General features: G+C 52.5%; 1 protein-coding gene and 1 long non-coding RNA gene across 2 annotated transcripts; one reads left to right on the forward strand and one right to left on the reverse strand.

Moving 5' to 3' along the window:
- Positions 1 to 4,084: 4,084 nt before the first annotated feature.
- On the reverse strand, positions 4,085 to 9,186 carry LOC113908098. The gene is made up of 3 exons (XR_003515357.2): positions 9,098 to 9,186; positions 5,863 to 6,073; positions 4,085 to 4,824 (listed from the first exon to the last, which is right to left on the reverse strand). It is a non-coding gene; the product is annotated as an uncharacterized LOC113908098 (long non-coding RNA).
- On the forward strand, positions 9,164 to 16,754 carry MED31 (mediator complex subunit 31). Its single transcript, XM_027568064.2, has 4 exons — positions 9,164 to 9,318; positions 10,651 to 10,728; positions 11,011 to 11,107; positions 16,317 to 16,754. The coding sequence occupies exons 1-4, from the start codon at positions 9,291 to 9,293 to the stop codon at positions 16,507 to 16,509; spliced, it is 396 nt and encodes a 131-aa protein (XP_027423865.1). The 5' UTR covers positions 9,164 to 9,290; the 3' UTR covers positions 16,510 to 16,754.
- The last annotated feature ends 734 nt before the right edge of the window (positions 16,755 to 17,488 follow it).

A 17,488-nucleotide genomic window follows, 5' to 3' on the forward strand; every position in this document is an offset into this window, starting at 1 on the left:
ACCAAGGAGCCTAAGCCGCAGACCTCAGCCTGGTGGGGAAGCGCCTGCCCACCTGGCCAGCCCACGCTGGGGGCCCCAGAGAGGCCGGGTGATGCCCGCCGAGTCATTCCAACATCACACCTCTGGAAGCCAAACCGAAGCAGACACAGTGGAGCTGGGTCCTGGGTTAAGAAAGGGGATAAAGTGATTTTGAAGGCTCTGCAGTGTCTTGCAGTTTCCAAGTGCAGCCATCTGCTGCAAGTCTGGACTCGCGGCTGGAGCGTTACAGGGCGGAGGCAATTCATCACGGACTGAACGCGAGGGGAGGAAGGACGGGGGGCCCCCCTCGTGGCCCACCCCCCACAGTGGGCACTGAATCCTGCAGCCCTGTCTTCCCTGGGTCCTGGCGCCGCGTGGGGACCCCGTGGGGAGCCGGAGGGGCATGAATGAACCCGTATCCTCCAACAGTTCTGTCTTTATTCCGAGTCTGTGTGCCCTTCCCTGCTGTGCCCATGCTCTGGAGAAGCTGCTCCCCTCGCGCCTGCCCCGCTCATGCCCTGCCTTCCGGGGGCCAAGAACACAGGGTGACAGAGCCGATGTCTGGACAAACCGAACCTTGTTCGTTCGGTCCATGCCTGCTCACAGGACACAAAGGGGCTTTATGGTGTTCTCTGCCCTTGATGTGCATTCCGTCTCACGGGAGACATGGGGGCAGCCGCAGGGGTCTGTCAGGGGAGGTGGCAGCCGTGGGGCGTGGGAACACCCAGGAGGCGGGCTCGGGGGCGGGGCGGCCTGGGCAGGGCTCCTGGGGTGGTGGAAATGCAGCAGGGCCTTGGGGACAGGCGGTGTGTCACGTGTGAGGAGCGTCAGAGAGCCAGGGGCCACTGAGGCCTGGCCCAGCCTCCCCCGCGGGAGCTGGCAGACGCCCCTGCTCAGCACCAGCCCATCCTGTGCGGGCTGACACGGAGCGCAGGGTCCTGAAATCCATCCTGACGATTCATTCATTCACGCATTCGTTCATTCGCATCGCAGACACGGCTGCGTGCCCGCTCTGTGTTAGCACCGCTATGGGTGTCTGGGGAGACAAGTCAGGGTTCTTGCTCTCCCAGTGGGGAGCACAGACACACAGGCAACGCGCAAGCAACAAACAAAATCAGTCCCATTGTGCTAAGGGCCGTGGACAAATACATAATAAGGGTTAGGGGATAAGAATGTCGGAGGTGGGGGGCAAGGGGGTATTTAGTCCGTAAGAGCAATATTCACTTTGACGCCTGAATGATGGCAAGAGGCAGATCACTGAAAACTCTGGGGAAGAACGCCCCAGGCGGGGTCTGTGGAAGGTGCTCAGGTGCCCGGGCAGGAATGAGCCTGGAGGCCAACGAGGTGGGAGCCCGAGGTGGGGCCGGGGGCGGGGACGTGGCGCAGGGGTGGTGGGGGCCACCCCCCCAGTCGTGGTGCTGGCTCCTGGCTCGGGGGCTACAGCATCTCCCTAGGCTCAGCCAGGCTCCGGCCTCCGGTGCAAGGTCTCAGGGCTGGATCCGGGCCCCGCACACATGAGGGGCCAGGCCGCAGCCTCGTCCAGCAGAGCCTGCTGGGTCCGACGATGACAAGGGAGGGGCAGGCCATACCTGGTGCGCCACCCTCACAAACACGGGGCCGAGAAGGCTCCTTGGTTCTACCGAGCCCTGTGCCCGTCCCCTCATAGGGTTCCTCCAGGGTGTGGCGGGGCTGCAGGGCGTGGGGTAGAGAGCACAATGAGGAAGGAGTTCTGGGACCTGACATCTGGGGCTGGGGTGGCACAGGACACGGTCGGAGGGGACCAGAAGAGGAATGTCTGGGGGGCGCATGGCCCTGGGTGTCAGATGCCATGGACTGGTCAGGGAGGCTGGGCTGTGGGCAGCCTCTGGGTCTGGCAGGGGGGCAGCAGGGAGAGCTCTGGGGGGGACGGAGTGGCCAGGCTGCCGGCAGCGAGGACCTCAGGACTGCGCAGTTCAGCAGGGAGCTGGGATGGGGAGATGCCCCCAGAGAGATGGGGCATCTTTGTGGACCTAAGGGAGGGAGCGGGAGGAGAGGGAGAGGGCCCACACACTCCACGTCTTCTCATCCTCAAGCCCCGGGCCCTCCTGGCCAGCAGGAGTCTCTTCCCCAGGGCTGATCCAGCCTTGTGGGTCCGTCGGTCCACGCTTTGCAAGGAGGCGCTCCCCACCGTGAGGAGGCCAGGCAGGCAGCCTAGCCCATCGCGGGCTGGCCCAACCGTGAGGCAGGTCTTCCTTGGCAATCTGATGCAGACGTGGTGGCACGGTGTTGGGATTTCAACGGAGCCGGCTTTCTTTGTCTGTTGATCTTATAACAAACTTTACAAGTGCTTCCTTCTTTCAAGCCCGCATGCATCTGGTAGCTTTTCACCCTCAGCTTCCAGCTCTGCTCTTGGGCTTCCTCTGGCCAGGACAGACAGCCCTTCTAGCAGCAGAAGGAAGCAGCGCTTCTGCCCTCCCGACGGCCCCGGGGGCTTCTCCTGGACATACGGTACCCTCACTATCCAGCGAAATACACATGACCCGTGGGGCCGTCGCTGCCTCTTCCTCTGGTACCTGCGGAATCCGGCGGCCGAGGGCACAGGCTCTGCAGAGAATCCCAGCTCGGCTCCTTCCTAGCCAGCACCCCGGGGAAGTCACTTAACCTCTCCCTGCCCCCATGTCCTGACCTGCCCCCTGTGTCCAGCCCCATAGGTATCCCAGCTTCTTCTGGAAGGGAATGAGAAACATGAGAATCCGCCCTAAACCAGTGTGGGCGGGGCCCAAGAAGATGCTTTGATTTTCCGAGATGAACGTGGCGAGGGCCCCAACCTACATCTGAGAGCAACTAGACCAGGGGGTTCTGAAGTCCCAAGGCTAGAGTCCAGTGTGGTGCTGCGCCACGGCCCCTGGAGGGCGTCCTGCTGGAGGACCTAGGCCTGGGAGGTCTCGGTCCCTCAGGAAGGGGTCAGCCCAAGGCAAGCCAGCTGGATTTTCAGTGAGCCACTGTGACGTCAGGCCTGGCCTGAGGCCACCTGCAGCTCCGCAGCTGTGGATCAGCCTTAGCTGCTGTGCAGGGACTGTCTGACCTCTGCTGTCCACTGTCTGTCATGGCACAGACTTACAGCGGGCCGTGGACTCCTAGGGGCGCCCTAGCAGGAGGAGACCTCAGACACCCACCCGCCTCCAGCCATCCCCACGGTGACTCCCAGTCTGAATATGTTTTACACTGTGACAGCACACGGAAGTTTCATACGGCGATTCTTACCTGTTCTATGTGTCAGCACTCTGGTGTGTTCTACATTTTTCTGTATTTATTTCGTTAGAAAAATGCTGATTATAATCCTCGAAACTGATGTCACAGCCTCAGATTTTCTTCTGGAGTTCAGAAAACATTCACTTAGTGTGCTAAATGAGCTCCCTCGTGTCCCAAACTTTAGCCAGTGTGTACCATACCCCGTTCAGACATTGGGCCACATCCAAGGCCAACTGGTGATGGAATCAGATTATTTCTTTTAAGATTTTATTTATTTATTTCACAGAGAGAGAGAGAGAGAGCACAAGCGTGGAGGGCGGGGAGGGGCACAAGGAGAAGCAGACGCCGCGCTGAGCAGGGAGCCCGATGCGGGGCTCGATCCCAGCACCCTGGGATCATGACCTGAGCTGAAGGCAGATGCTTCACCGACTGAGCCACCCAGGGCGCCCTGGAATTGGATTATTTTTTGTTCATATGAATTCACTGGAACATTTTTAAATGGAAAAAATATTTCAAGGAATAAGAGTCAAAAAAAAAAAAAAGTCCAGGCTTGGTGAAAACGATAAAATCACAGATCCCAAACATGCAATGAACGCCAAGGATGAGAAACAGGAAGACAGTTCACCAGGCACGTCATAATCCAGTGGCCTAAAACGAATGATAAATACAGGAGGAAATGCTTGTGCAGAGGGGCAAAGATCAGGGCTGAGCAGCTTTCCTGCTGGAGAAAATGCAAATCAGAGGCAGTGAAATAACACTCTTAAAATACGGAGAGAAAAAGAAAAGAATTCTTTGCGCAGAAAAAAAAAATACATTTCAAACATGAGGACAAACTCAAACTTTATTGAAGGTAAAAAAACGGAAAGAATTCGTCAGCAGCAAACCAGCACTGGAGGGAACCACGGAGGAAGGGCTCTGGGGAGAAGGAAGGAAGTGTGAGCAGATGGGAATCCGCGTCTGCACAAAGGAATGGGGTGCGCCACCCGCCAACCGTGAGGATGTTGGGGGTAAATATGAAGAACCCTCCGGAGTTGTCACTTACATTTCTTTAAAACGTACTCAACGGCAAAGAGAGTAAGTGAGCCAACAAAGGATGGTAGATGGTAGATTTCGACCCAACCCTGTCAGTCATTACAGAAAATGCAAACTGTCTAAACAACTCGATTAAGAGGCAGAAATGATTACGTTAGAAAAACCCAAGATCCAACTACATACACAATACAGCAAGTCCGCCTTAAATATCAAGTGGCGAATGGGTTGAAAGTGAGGGCGTGGAAAAGATGCACCGTCCAAACGATGTTCAAGAGAAAGCTGGGCAGCTGGGTTAACATCAAATAAAATAGATTCCAGAGCAGAGAATATTGCCGGGGGCGGGGGGAAGATGGTCATCTCATAATGATAAAGGGCCAATTTATCAAGAAGACATGATGACGTGTGTGTACCTAATAACAGCTTTGAAACCTTAATGAGATGTTTTCGGCATCTCCCGGTGATGAGGGTGCTCTGTAGAACTCCATGTAAGTGTTACTGCTGTCTCTCTTCTCTTTCTGTTTTTGGTGTTGTCCACGGTGCCCCCTGTAAGTTAAACGTAGGGACACCATGCTCGCCTTTACTTGGCTCTCAAAAGAAACTGTTCTGGGAGGCAGTGAGCAGCACCCGACAGAACCTCTGCTCCTGGCCAAACTATTTTTGGCTTCTGTGGGCTTTAGTTTTTCCATCTATACCGTGAAGATCAACTGTGATGGTATTTTTTAGAGAGGGAGAGAGAGAATCTTAAGCAGGGTCCACACCCAGCGTACAGCGGACACGGGGCTCGATCGCACAACCCTCAGACCACCCAAGCCGAAATCAAGAGTCGATGCCTAACCGACTGAGCCACCCAGGCACCCCAACCCTGCCAAAAATGTTTTTAAGCAGTGAACTCCTTCTCCAGGCTGCAGCATGAGGAGGTCCCTAGAAGCTGGGTCCAGTCTCCAGGGCAGGCGTTTGGGCCAGCCACCCTGAGAGTGCCAGGAACCCGGGGGGATCTACATGAGGGCTTGGGCTGGGTGCCTCGCGGCTTCTTCCCATGGCTTGTGTGATCTGGGAAAGAGTATTCTATGAAAGGCACTCTTTCCTCTCAAGTGTTTTCAACACAGCTGACAGCAATACACATATGCTGAATTTTGAAAGCTGCTCTCGGCTTTTATATAAATAGATGAATTATGAGGATGACAGGTGCTGACTTGTACACATCTTTAGTTCCAAACTAACCTGGTTGGCAAGAACTGAAGGCAAGTCACAGCTATTACCCAGCTCAATAAATCTAAGGGATTAGCGGATGGAGCCATTAAGGGCTTTCTCCGCAGGGGATGCGTTGCACTTTGCTCTCTTGTCCACATGCTGGGCTCAGCCTTAGATGCCACGTCACAGATAGAAACTTCTTTAACACACGGGGTCATTCCAGAGCTGTGGAATTGGATCTGTCAAGCCGTATATGTGACAAATATCTCGTGACATTCTTTTACTTCATGACTCCTGTTTTTTTTTTTTTTTTTTTGATACTTTCTTGCTCTGTGTATGCCTCTCTGGATTTCAACTTTGAAACAAGGATAAATGAGATTGGGGACAAACCTTCTTATGGAACGAGTGTGACAAACAGAAAGAAGCCACCACAAGCCCATATGCTTTCAAAAGAACCAATCGTCTTCTAGAAAGCAAGCCTTTGGATTTTCCACAGTAACCTTCGAACCAGTCTTCAAGGTGCGACGAGAAAGGGGAACAGAAGCAGGGGATGCAGAAAGGTCTGGAAGGGTATGCACCAGGTTGCTGACATTAATGATTTCTACAAGATGGAAAGGAATGATGACAAATTATTAAATTTTCCTTTACACATTTTGCAATTATTTCATGTTACATTTAACACATTATCACCTTTGTAATAAAAGCATTAATAAGAAACACTGTTAAAAAAAAGTAACTACTTTGTTCATTAAAAACAACAACAACAACACTGATTAAGAGAGTGTTTGGATATAATGCACATGGTCTGTCATGTTAAAAAGAATTAGTAAGCTCACCAGAGACTAAATTCCAAAACCTAATTATTAGTTTACAGCAGAAGTTTTATGAGTCAGAAGGCTTCCGGTAGCCTCTGGGGTTTTATAACAACCCCCTGGCCTTAGCCCCTGTTCCACGGGGCAGCCCAGGGCGCTGCCCCATAATTAAATGAAGTTGCGTGGGTAATGATTTAGTGCAGTGCCTGGCTGGAGCATGTACTCCCCCTCACCATGAGGTCCCGCAGAATCAAGCTCACTTACACCCTCTAGATGAGACTGCCCGCCTTTCCTCTGGCGGTAAATACCCCATAAATGTCCCATAAAAATCCCTCCCAGCAAATGGAGCTAGGAGGTGGGGGGTTCCCCGCCCTGCCCCCCGTGGACCATGCTCTAACCTTTTAAAGCTGCTAGAATCTTTAGAATTTTCAACCTTGGTACTACTGATATTTTGGGCTGAGTAATCCTTTGTTGTCCAGGGTGGGGTGGGGGGCCGCCCTGCGCATCGGAGGACGTTCAGCGGCATCCCCGGGCTCCACCCGCCAGATGCCAGTAGCCTCCACCCCCCACAGCCATGACAAAAATATCTCCAGACTGCCAAGCGTCCCCTGCGGGGCAAAAGTGCCCCAGGTGAGAGCCACTGCTGAGTTCAGAAGTTTTTCCACCATCCCACGAGGACCTGGGACTAGAACCAGGAGCTGCTATCCAGCCACCCCACAGAAAAAAACAAAGCCCAAGACATGGACGTTTAAGGCCTTTCCCTAGTGAAAGCCAAGATTCGTCTACCATTTTAGTGCAAACTTTCTCCCTTGTTGGCGGCCACCAGAAGACTATGTTCAAGGGAAATTTAGGCAGGTCCCTGTGCGGGGGAGGGGGGGTGGGGGGAGAGGAGAAAAGGTGTTTAGCCAGGTGGTACTCTTTGAGGGACATTTTACATTCATTCACGTGGCATAAAACAAAGAGACCGGCAGGTGACAATCCCATGGCTTTAAGTGCCATGTGTGAACCGATGACCCTTCATTTTATACCACTGGGGCTCAGCGGCTCCACGTGGGCATTTTATGGGCATCATCCCAGGACATGGCAGTACCGTGCACCAAACTGCTCAGGTCCAAACTTGCAAGTCCTTCTTGATTCTCCCATTCTTTTCCCTCACCTTCCACAGCCATCTGTCAGGGCAGCTCTGCTTCCACAACACCTCCCCATCTGCTGTCTTGTCTCTAGCTCGCCCTCTGCCCCCTTAGTGTGAGCCACATGATCATCTCCTACCAGACCGCTCTTGCTCCCTACATCAGGGTTTCCCCGGCCTCACGCTACTGACGTTTTGTTTGGGGAAGAGCGCTGTCTTGTGCATTGTAAGACGTCCAGCAGCATCCCTGGGCTCCACCCACTAGACACCAGTTGTCACCATCACCCCTCAAACTGCAACAAAAATGTCTCCAGATATTGCTGAATGTCCCCTGGGGGACAAAATCGTCCCTGGTCAAGAACTACTGTCCTACATTCTGCACAAAGAAACCAGGGTATTTCTAAAAATGGGTATTGCATCACGCCACTCCCCTGCTGAAAACCCTCGTCTTCCCACCGACTTTATTAAAACCCAGGCTCCTTCCTGCGGCTTCCAAGACCCTTTACGAACTTGCCTCCGCCTCCTTCTCCGAGGTCCTCTCTCCCACGGCTCTGACCACACTGGTCTTCTTTCTGTTCCTTGAACATCCCAAGCTTGCTTCCACCCTTTGCACTGCTGTCCCCTCTGCCTAGCATGCACTCTAGATCCCTGCCTGGCTCACTGTTCACCCACGCACACCTCAGGTCAAACGTCCCCTGATCAGCAAGGCCTTCCCTGACCCTTCTATGTAAAGAGCCCCCCGCCTGGATTCTCTGTCACATGACCTGTGCTCAGCACAACAGAAAATGGTCTTTCTATCATTTGTCATTTGCCCCTTCACCAGACCGTGAGCCCCGGAGAGCCGGGACCCTGTCTGCCTGGTCCACAGCCCAAGTGTCCGGCACAGAGTCCTCCCCTCCCCCTCCTGAGACCTGGGGTCAGGTTCCCTTCCAAGATTACTCTCCTTTGTGGGTGTCGTTGACCTTCATGCGTCACTTTTAACTACACCTGACGTATATTAAAACGTTAAAACGTTTGTGGCTGGGGGTATCATGGACGGGGCTCAGCATACACAAAAGAGCTGCTTGGTGTGAAACACAAAGGCCAATTAGTTAATTAATGGTCTACGTCTTGCCCCTCGGCGTTTTCGGTCGGCGTGTAATCCTTCCACGGGTCACGATTTCGGCTTGTTCCCTGTCCCCAAAGGTTGGAGCCAGGAAGGTTGTTGGGGGGCCAACAGCCTCCGCATCCATCAACTCAACTGATGGAGTATCGCGGGCCTGAAAACCTCTAGTGCTGGCTTCAAGGAAAGGTGGTTCTCGGGGTCAGCGGCAGGGCGGCCCCGGGTACAGCGCGGTAGACGGTGCTGGCCGAGTCCCGACCCCGCGGCCGGCGGGTCGGCGCACCTGCGCCCGGGCCAACGTTGGGGGGGCGCCGACCGGCTGCGCCCGGGCCGCGGGGGTACCCCCGGGCGGGGGGCGCGCTCTCTGAGCGCCGCGGGGGGCTGCCCCCCGACGGAGAGCACCCCCAGCAGGGGGGCGTGTCCGCGCTGCAGGCCCTCCCCGAGGCGCTCGGGACCCCCGAGGCTACGTCACAGGGTAAGGAGGGACGCCACCCCGGTTCCGTCTCCGCAGGCACCAGGGTGGGGGAGGCGCACGGTGGGCCTGCGGGGCCGGGGGCCGGGTCAACACGCAGGCTTTCTCACCCTCGGGCCCTCGGTGCGCCCAGCTCCGCCTCTCGCCTCTTGGGAGTCTGCGCGGGGCCGGTGGGCGGGGCCTGAGCGGGCCCGCCCCGCCCCGCATCCCACAGTGCCCCGCGACAGGAAGAGGGGCCGCGGCTTCCGGAACTTGCGGGCGGTTGCTCGTTGGGCTGGTGGCGGCTCAGCGCCTTTGCTAGGGATGGCTGCGGCCGTCGCTATGGAGACAGGTAAGGAGCGCCCGGAGCCCTCGCAAACACAGCTACCCCGGGCCAGATACCTCCTCCCGCTTCCCCGGGCCTCCTGCCCGCGGCTCCCTCCTCCTCACCTGCCGCGCAGACGCCGACCCCTCCTGGCCTCCCGAACCCCAGGTCCCCCACCGCCCGGCCCCGGCCTCCTGACCCCCGGGGCCCCGGCCTCCCGAACCCCAGGTCCCTCACCGCCCGGCCCCGGCCTCCTGAACCCCCGGCCACCCGGCCCCGCCCCCCCGACCTCCCGAACCCCAGGTCCCCCGCCGCCCGGCCCCGGCCTCCTGAACCCCCGGCCACCCGGCCCCGCCCCCCCGACCTCCCGAACCCCAGGTCCCTCACCGCCCGGCCCCGGCCTCCTGAACCCCCGGCCACCCGGCCCCGCCCCCCCGACCTCCCGAACCCCAGGTCCCTCACCGCCCGGCCCCGGCCTCCTGAACCCCCGGCCACCCGGCCCCGCTCCCCCGACCTCCCGAACCCCAGGTCCCCCGCCGCCCGGCCCCGGCCTCCTGACCCCCGGGGCCCCGGCCTCCCGAACCCCAGGTCCCCCACCGCCCGGCCCCGTCCCCCCGACCTCCCGAACCCCAGGTCCCTCACCGCCCGGCCCCGGCCTCCCGAACCCCCGGCCACCCGGCCCCGCCCCCCCGACCTCCCGAACCCCAGGTCCCTCACCGCCCGGCCCCGGCCTCCCGAACCCCCGGCCACCCGGCCCCGCCCCCCCGACCTCCCGAACCCCAGGTCCCCGGCCGCCCGGCCAGGCCCCAGCGGGAGGGCGCGATCCTGACCCGCCTCCTCCTGGCTGGTTTTCTGCGTCCCGGAGGAGCCTGCTTAGGTTTGAGATGGGCCAGACCGTGTGCTGCTGTGCCTGTGACGGTTCCTGCACAGGCGCGCGCCCGGTCGACTCTTGTGCACCTTGCCTTCTAGGCGTTTTCCTGGTGGACGTAGCGCTCAGTTGTTGCAGCGCAGGAAGGCGCGGTTCTTACAGCCTTCCCGCATTGGTCACGCTCGGGAGACCCTCGGGCGGTGGCTCCCAGGGGTGACTGTCCCGCCCTGTGGGTGCACCTGTGTCCTTTGACGACTTCTCTTTGGAGGAGCTTCTAACGCGGTCTCGTGAGTCGGGGCTCTGCTTTCCCTAGGCGTGTAGGGACGGGTTATCTCCTCCCACTCCCAGCTTAGGAACACCATCCCGTGCCCGAACTTACGCAGAAATACGCCTCAGCAATACTCGAGTCTCTACTGCTGTTTTCTTCCTACAAACCAGGATTATACATAGTGACCTTTATTTTGGGTGATTTTTGCTGTCTTCCCTCCTAGATGATGCTGGAAATCGACTTCGGTTTCAGTTGGAGCTGGAATTTGTGCAGTGCTTAGCCAACCCCAATTACCTTAACTGTAAGTTGTTGAGCACTTTATTGAATTGGGTAGCTTTTAGTGATCTCTGACGGAAGAATGGCGATTCCTAGTATCTATTTTTATATATACTCAGTCCAGTGAAATTACTGCCACACGAACATGGGAATGTGTGTCTGTTGGACAAACTGGGGCTTATGTTTTGAATTCAGTGTGTGTCGGGGGTGGGGAAGTTATCTAAGCAGATGCTTTATGTTAGGAGTCACAAGTCAGTAGTCCGAAGATTGGTTTGCTCTACAGATTTTTTTTTTTTATGCCTTTCAGTTCTTGCCCAAAGAGGTTACTTCAAAGACAAAGCTTTTGTTAATTATCTTAAGTACTTGCTTTACTGGAAAGAACCAGAATATGCCAAGTATCTAAAGTAAGTTTAATTTTTATAGTCCTAAATATATGTATAGTTTATTATATTCCAAAACATGTTATTCCACAGATTTTCTCGTTTTATGTTGGAAAAAATATATTTTGAATCTCTCCACTTCTTTCAGTTGCCTCCACCTTAATACAAGACATTCTCAGCTGCAGCTTGGATTACGGCGGTGCCCACTCCCCGGTCACCCCTGTTTCTGCTCTTTCTTTCCCCTGGGTCCACCCCCCCCAAGCCAGACCAAGCAGAACAGTTTTCTACACAGAAGCCAACTTGATCTTTCAGAAGTGTGAATTATGGCATGACCCTTTCTTGCTTAGGACCTTTCAGTGGCTTCCCATTGCATGCAGAACAAAGGCCTCTCTCTTTTCTTGGACTAAAGCCCTGTATGATCTGGCTCTGTTTTTTGACTTTATCTTAAAATGTGTGTGGCTGGGGCTACCATGTACAAGGCTTAGCATAAACAAAATAGCTGCTTGGTGTGAAACACAAAGGCCAATTACTTAATTACTTTATTTCACTGGGTTTCTGACCCTTACGAACCCACAATCTATAGATGCAGTGGTATTGCCTAAGGCTGAAAATTAAAGAACATGGGGTACTCACAAGGAAGATTTTTCTGGAGGAAGTGACCTTACCTGACTCTTAATACAGGCATGCCTCAGATATTGTGGGTTTGCTTCCGACCACTGCAATAAGGTGAATATCACAATAAATTGAGCCAAATGAGTTTTTTGGTTCTCCAGTGCATTTAAAAGTTATGTTAACACTATACTGCAGGCTATTAAGTGTGCAATAGTATTAAGTCAAAAAAAGGGTACATGCCTCAATTAAAAAATACTGTTAAAAAATGCTAACCATAGTCTGAGCTTTTAGGGAGTCATGGTCATAGATCACCATAACAAATACGATAATAATAAAAAGTTTGAAATGTGAGAATTATCAAAATGTGACACAGAGACATGAAGTGAGCAAGTGTGGTTGGAAAAATGGTGCCTGTAGACTTGCTCGATGAGGGGTTGCCACAAACCTTTAATTTGTAAACAGAAAATCAAAAAAACCAAACCAGTATGTCTGTAGCTGCTGTTTTTAAGGCCTCCTGTGTGCCAAGCACTGTACTTATTTAAACCTTGAACTCTCAGCTCTTCTTTGTCTTAAGTAGGTAGTCAGAAAGCAACAGTGAAACTTCTTGTTTTCTTTTTTTAAACCATGTTTGATAGGAAACTGATTCAAACTTGTCCTTTATTCAAGCCACGTTTTTGATCTGTGTCAACTGATTCACAAAACCCACACCCTTCTGCCTGCAGGACCCTTTGCACCCCTACTCGTCCTTTATAAACAGTCACTTACTCATTTAATAATCCAGAGAAAAGACTTTTTATTAGGTGTCGTGTGTGTGTGTGGACTTGGCGGCTGTGTGGACACGGAGCCACAGGCTCAGTCAGACATCTCCCCCACAGCCTTGCTGGGTTGGCCGTCTGCACTCTGGAGCAGACCAAGTGAGCACCTGTTGCTCTATTCAGGGACAGCCCGAGTCCACCGTTAGCTGGATGCTGGAAAGTTTGTCCTTATTTTGGGACATAATATATCCCGGTGTAGCTTCAACCCATGTTTCCGGTTTTGTCCCTGAATTAATCTGGAACCATTCTGTGCCCTCTGGAGGCAACTGCCCTTCCGATGTTCACATTCAGGAGAGGTTGCAGGTTAACCCCTGTGGACATTCAGTCTGTACAGGGTTTGTTTGTGTAGTAGTCGCCACCACTGAAAGATTGGGAAGTCTCTCACAATGATCCGAACTCTGGAAAAGCCGAGAACTGCAGGTCCTTGTGCTTCCAAGTTGGTGCCTGCCTGGTCTGAGGGGCAGCCACGGCGCGCAGACATCTGCTCCAGCAGGAGCCAGCACCCGCACCTGTAGGGGGCTGCTTCTATCTGCTCTTCTCAGCCCCCTTCAGCCACTTCTCGGGTGCCCTTCTTTGGATGTTTTGCTATTGTGCCTTCCACTGTTCAGCCAAGAACTAAACACAGGCCTTCAGATGTGGTCAGGGTGTGCTGGAGCAGATACGTTTCTTTTCTTCATGTGGGCATTACCCTTCGGTAAGTGTAACTTGAGTTTATGTTACCTTTTTGTTGGGGGGGGAAGGGGCAAGGATGCACATTGCTGACTTACTGAGAATTTTATGTCCACTTGAACCCTTCAGTTCTTCATCAGTGCTGTTAACGGAGTTCTCCATTTATGTTTTACTTTTTAAGAATTTAAATGTAGAACTTTCCTTTTGTATTTCTTTTATTTCCTCTTGTTGGTTAATGCTGTAATTGTAGCTGATCAAAATATTTATCAATTCTTATTCTGTCATTTAATGTACTCTGAGCATTGTCTTTTCCAAGTTTGAGAAATGATCACTGCGTGTCTAAATTCCGCTTATTGACTCAATGCCACTTGAGACCATTCTCTTGGTTGTCACATTAGTTTACAGACGAGGAAGCTAAACCCGAGAGAGACTGAGTACCTTGTACAAAGGCCCCCAGCTGTTGAGTGGCAGAGCTGGTATTCAAACCTGGGTGTTTTTGTTTGTTTGTTTTAAGAGAGGAGCGGGGGAGAAATGGGCAGAGGGGGAGAGAGAATCTTAAGCAGACTCCATGCCCAGCGTGGAGGCCAACACAGGGCTCCGTCCCCCGACCCTGAGACCACCTGAGCCAAAATCAAGAGTCGGATGCTTAATCGACTGAGCCACCCCGGTGCCCCTCAAACCCAGGTCTTTTTAACTACCAGTGCCTGCATGGAAAGGGAAGAGCCAGGTCAGGTGTGAGCAGGGCATTTGAGGCGTAGCTCCCAATAGCTACAAGCAACTCTTATCTTTGGAGTGTAGATAGTGCGCCTTTATTATCTTGGAGGGACGGCATTGGTATCGGGCCCTGCTATGCAGTGAGGTCCTCAGGCCAGCATCCTTGCTGTCACTGGGGAGCTCGTTTAGAAATGCAGGGCTCAGGCCCCACCCGGACCTACTAAGTCACACTCTGCATTTAAGAAGTGAGTCATGAGGGGCGCCTGGGTGGCTCAGTCATTGGGCGTCTGCCTTCGGCTCAGGTCATGGTCCCAGGGTCCTGGGATCGAGCCCCGCATCGGGCTCCCTGCTCGGCGGGAAGCCTGCTTCTCCCTCTCCCCCTCCCCCTGCTTGTGTTCCCTCTCTCGCCGCTGTGTCTCTCTCTGTCAAATAAATAAGAAATCTTTAATAAAAAAAAAAAGTGAGTCATGAGCCCATCCTGTTTTCATATTTTAGCCATTTGTATACTTCACAGTTTTGGCTCTCTGTGCTCTCTATAGAAGATTTTTAATGAATTCACTTAGATTTCATGCCTTTTCTATTTGAAATAATGTCACTTAGAAAATAGCTGGAAAAGGGACGCCTGGGTGGCTCAGTTGGTTAAGCATCTGCCTTCGGCTCAGGTCATGATCCCGGGGTCCTGGGATCGAGTCCCGCATCAGGCTCCCTGCTCAGTGGGGAGCCTGCTTCTCCCTCTGCCTGTGCTGTTTCTGTCTCTGACAATTAAAAAAAGAAAAAAAAAAGCTGGAAAAATAAAGAGAATTCCTATATATTCTTCACGCAGGTATTGTAAATGTTCCCATCTTCCTGGGAACATGAACATTAATGTACTACCTAGTCTACAGACCTCATTCTGATTTTGTCCCCTGGCTCATTAATGTCCTGTGTCTGGGACAGTATCCAGTCTAGGCCACTATGCTACGTTTTGCCTTTGTGTCTTCTTAGTCTTTAATCTGAGTTTCTTGATGCTTCCCCCCCACCCATGACTGTGACCCAGAAGTGATATTGTAGGCTTCTTGGTATATCCCATCAGTAGTAGTCAGTTTGACCTACTACTGGTGATACTAGTTTTGATCACTTGGTTGAGGTGTGGCTGCCAGGTTTCTCCCTATCAAGTTACCAGGTTTCCTTTGTATTTAATAAGTATCTTGTGAGGAAATACTTTGAGACAATATACTTTGTTTCATATCATACTTTCACCCACTAATTTTAGCATCTATTGATACCTGCCTGAAACAATTTTTACTGTGATTTTCTAGCGTTCTTTCTACATTTATTGTAATTTAAGTGTAAGGAAGAAACATTCTTTTATTCCCTATTTATTCATTTACAAGAGTTACATCAGCATGGACTCTTGGATTCTTACTTTTGTTTTCTGGATTATGATTATGTGTTTTCTTGCTCTAACGATTCCAGATGTGGCCATTAGGAGCCCCTTCAGATTGGCTCCTGAGTACTTGGGACATACCCCATAGTTTTTTTGAGCACTTTTACTTTCTGCCATTATCTGATGTTCCCAGCTCAGCTTGTACTTTAACCCTGCAGTCAACCATTTCCCCCGAGGAGCTCTAGAAAGTGCTATTGAAAATCCATGATCTGGGCGCTGAGTGTGCTTGTTGGTACCACAGTCATTTCTTCTAGGCCCTCTCTGCACAGCCAAGAAGGGGGGTTGTGTGTGTGTGTGTGTGTGTGTGTGTGTGTGTGTGTGTGTGTACTGTGTCTACTTCTAATCCTTGTCTGTTTGTGTCTCTATGTGAAAAGCCAGGGGTTCATGCTGATGTTTTCAATTGTAGTTCCATTACACAGTCCATTCTAGCCTCCCCCCTTCCTTGTAACTCCTTTTCGGATAGTTGGAAGCTTGGCTCTCTTTACAGTGTATTTACTGACACGGTTGCTCAATCTTACAGTATATGTGAAGTAAGTCCTTGTGGAAGACTAGAACACAGTATCGTGCATAGTTCTTTGTAAAACGGACTCAATTTTAAATAAAAGTTGTCTTTATCACTATTGATGGAAAACCAGTAGTTATCAGTTAAACAGATAATTTCTAAAGTTAAAAAGTGTTCATGTTCCTCACACCACTAGAATAGCATGGTTTGCCCCCAGAGTTTGACTCTACTTACCAGTTACTGTGTGGTCTTGGGCAGGTTATTTAATCTTTCTGAACTTAAGTTTTTTCACTTTTGAAAATGTTGCTTCCTGCTGACTTTGGATGACCGGCTTCTCTGCAGAAGCAGGAAACAGAACCCCGTACTACCAAACTGAACCGAGTTAACGTTCTAGAGATGGTAGGCTACCGGATGGTTTTTGAGTGAGTGAGTGGATTGCAGCTTGGTGCTACTGACCTAAATCATGTTGATGACTAACTTGTAACCCTAACCCAGGTACCCCCAGTGTCTGCACATGTTAGAGCTGCTCCAGTACGAACACTTCCGCAAGGAGCTGGTGAATGCTCAGTGTGCCAAGTTTATTGACGAGCAGCAGATCCTGCACTGGCAGCACTACTCCCGGAAGCGGATGCGCCTCCAGCAAGCGCTGGCCGAGCAGCAGCAGCAGAACAGCACTGCGGGGAAGTGACGCACCCTGCCGGGCCGCACCAGGCTCTTCAGACACGGACAGCGAGCACTAAGACTCTTTCTAGCTACCCCTGTGCGGGTGCACCTGAACCTTTAACGTGCTGTTTCATCCAGCTAACTTTGTATTGTTCATACGTTACTTCTGTCAAACCAGAACTGCTGTACTCTGGTTTCCCTGTGGATTTGTAAGTTATTACTAGTACTCAACCAACTGAATAAAAACAAACGTTAGGTGCTCTAAACCAATTTAAGGCTGCAGTGAGGGATGGGGTACGGGGAGGGCCACCAAATGTCCCAAACTCCAAGCCTAGCTCTGTTCCTCACGTACGGTGGGGCCTGGGCAAGTCTGTCTCCTCCGACCTTCCTGTCCCTCACATGAGCTACCCTACCCCTCTTACCTACAGAATGAGAAGAAGGGAGTCTGTGATTTCCTTAAATCAGAGAGCAGGACCTGCAGGAAGGACTTACCTGTAAAACCACTTGCTGCGCAAGAGGGCTTCAAGGAACGGTCGTTGGTAGGTCACTGACTTAGTGATGGCAGGGAGAAGATGGATGGTTAACTTCTAACTGGACTCTTGACCTTGGACTAGAATAAAGGTGAGGAGCCTCAAGTATGTGCAATCATCTGGCACCACTAACATTTACATGGCGGGTGCTATGGTACGTGTGTCGTCCCGTCCACACTTCACTTACAGAACCAGCCTTGTCCATAAAGGAGGAAACTGAGGTGTAGACAGGTCAAGAAACTTGTCTACGGTTACACAGCTAGGAACTGGGGATCGGCGCCACGGACTCACAGGCTGGGGCTCTTGCCACCACCAGGTTCTATGGGCTCTGACCTCTCTGCACCGGCCTCATCCAGAGTAGTGGGGCACATTCAGACAGTGAACTGTGCTGGCTGTGCAGAGGCTGGATCAGATGTGCTCTGCTCTCCTCCACTGGTTAGGGTACCTTCTACATTCTAAAGCCAAAGAAGATGC

This window comes from Zalophus californianus, chromosome 16 (assembly GCF_009762305.2).
Source record: "Zalophus californianus isolate mZalCal1 chromosome 16, mZalCal1.pri.v2, whole genome shotgun sequence".
Lineage (NCBI taxonomy): Eukaryota > Metazoa > Chordata > Mammalia > Carnivora > Otariidae > Zalophus > Zalophus californianus.

Bases quoted from the DNA above. Each gene is read 5' to 3' on its own strand.
- MED31 (XM_027568064.2), top strand. From the start codon at position 9,291: ATGGCTGCGGCCGTCGCTATGGAGACAG. The intron at 10,729-11,010 runs GTAAGTTGTTGA...TATGCCTTTCAG, and splicing joins CAACCCCAATTACCTTAACT to TTCTTGCCCAAAGAGGTTAC. The intron at 11,108-16,316 runs GTAAGTTTAATT...ACCCTAACCCAG, and splicing joins GAATATGCCAAGTATCTAAA to GTACCCCCAGTGTCTGCACA.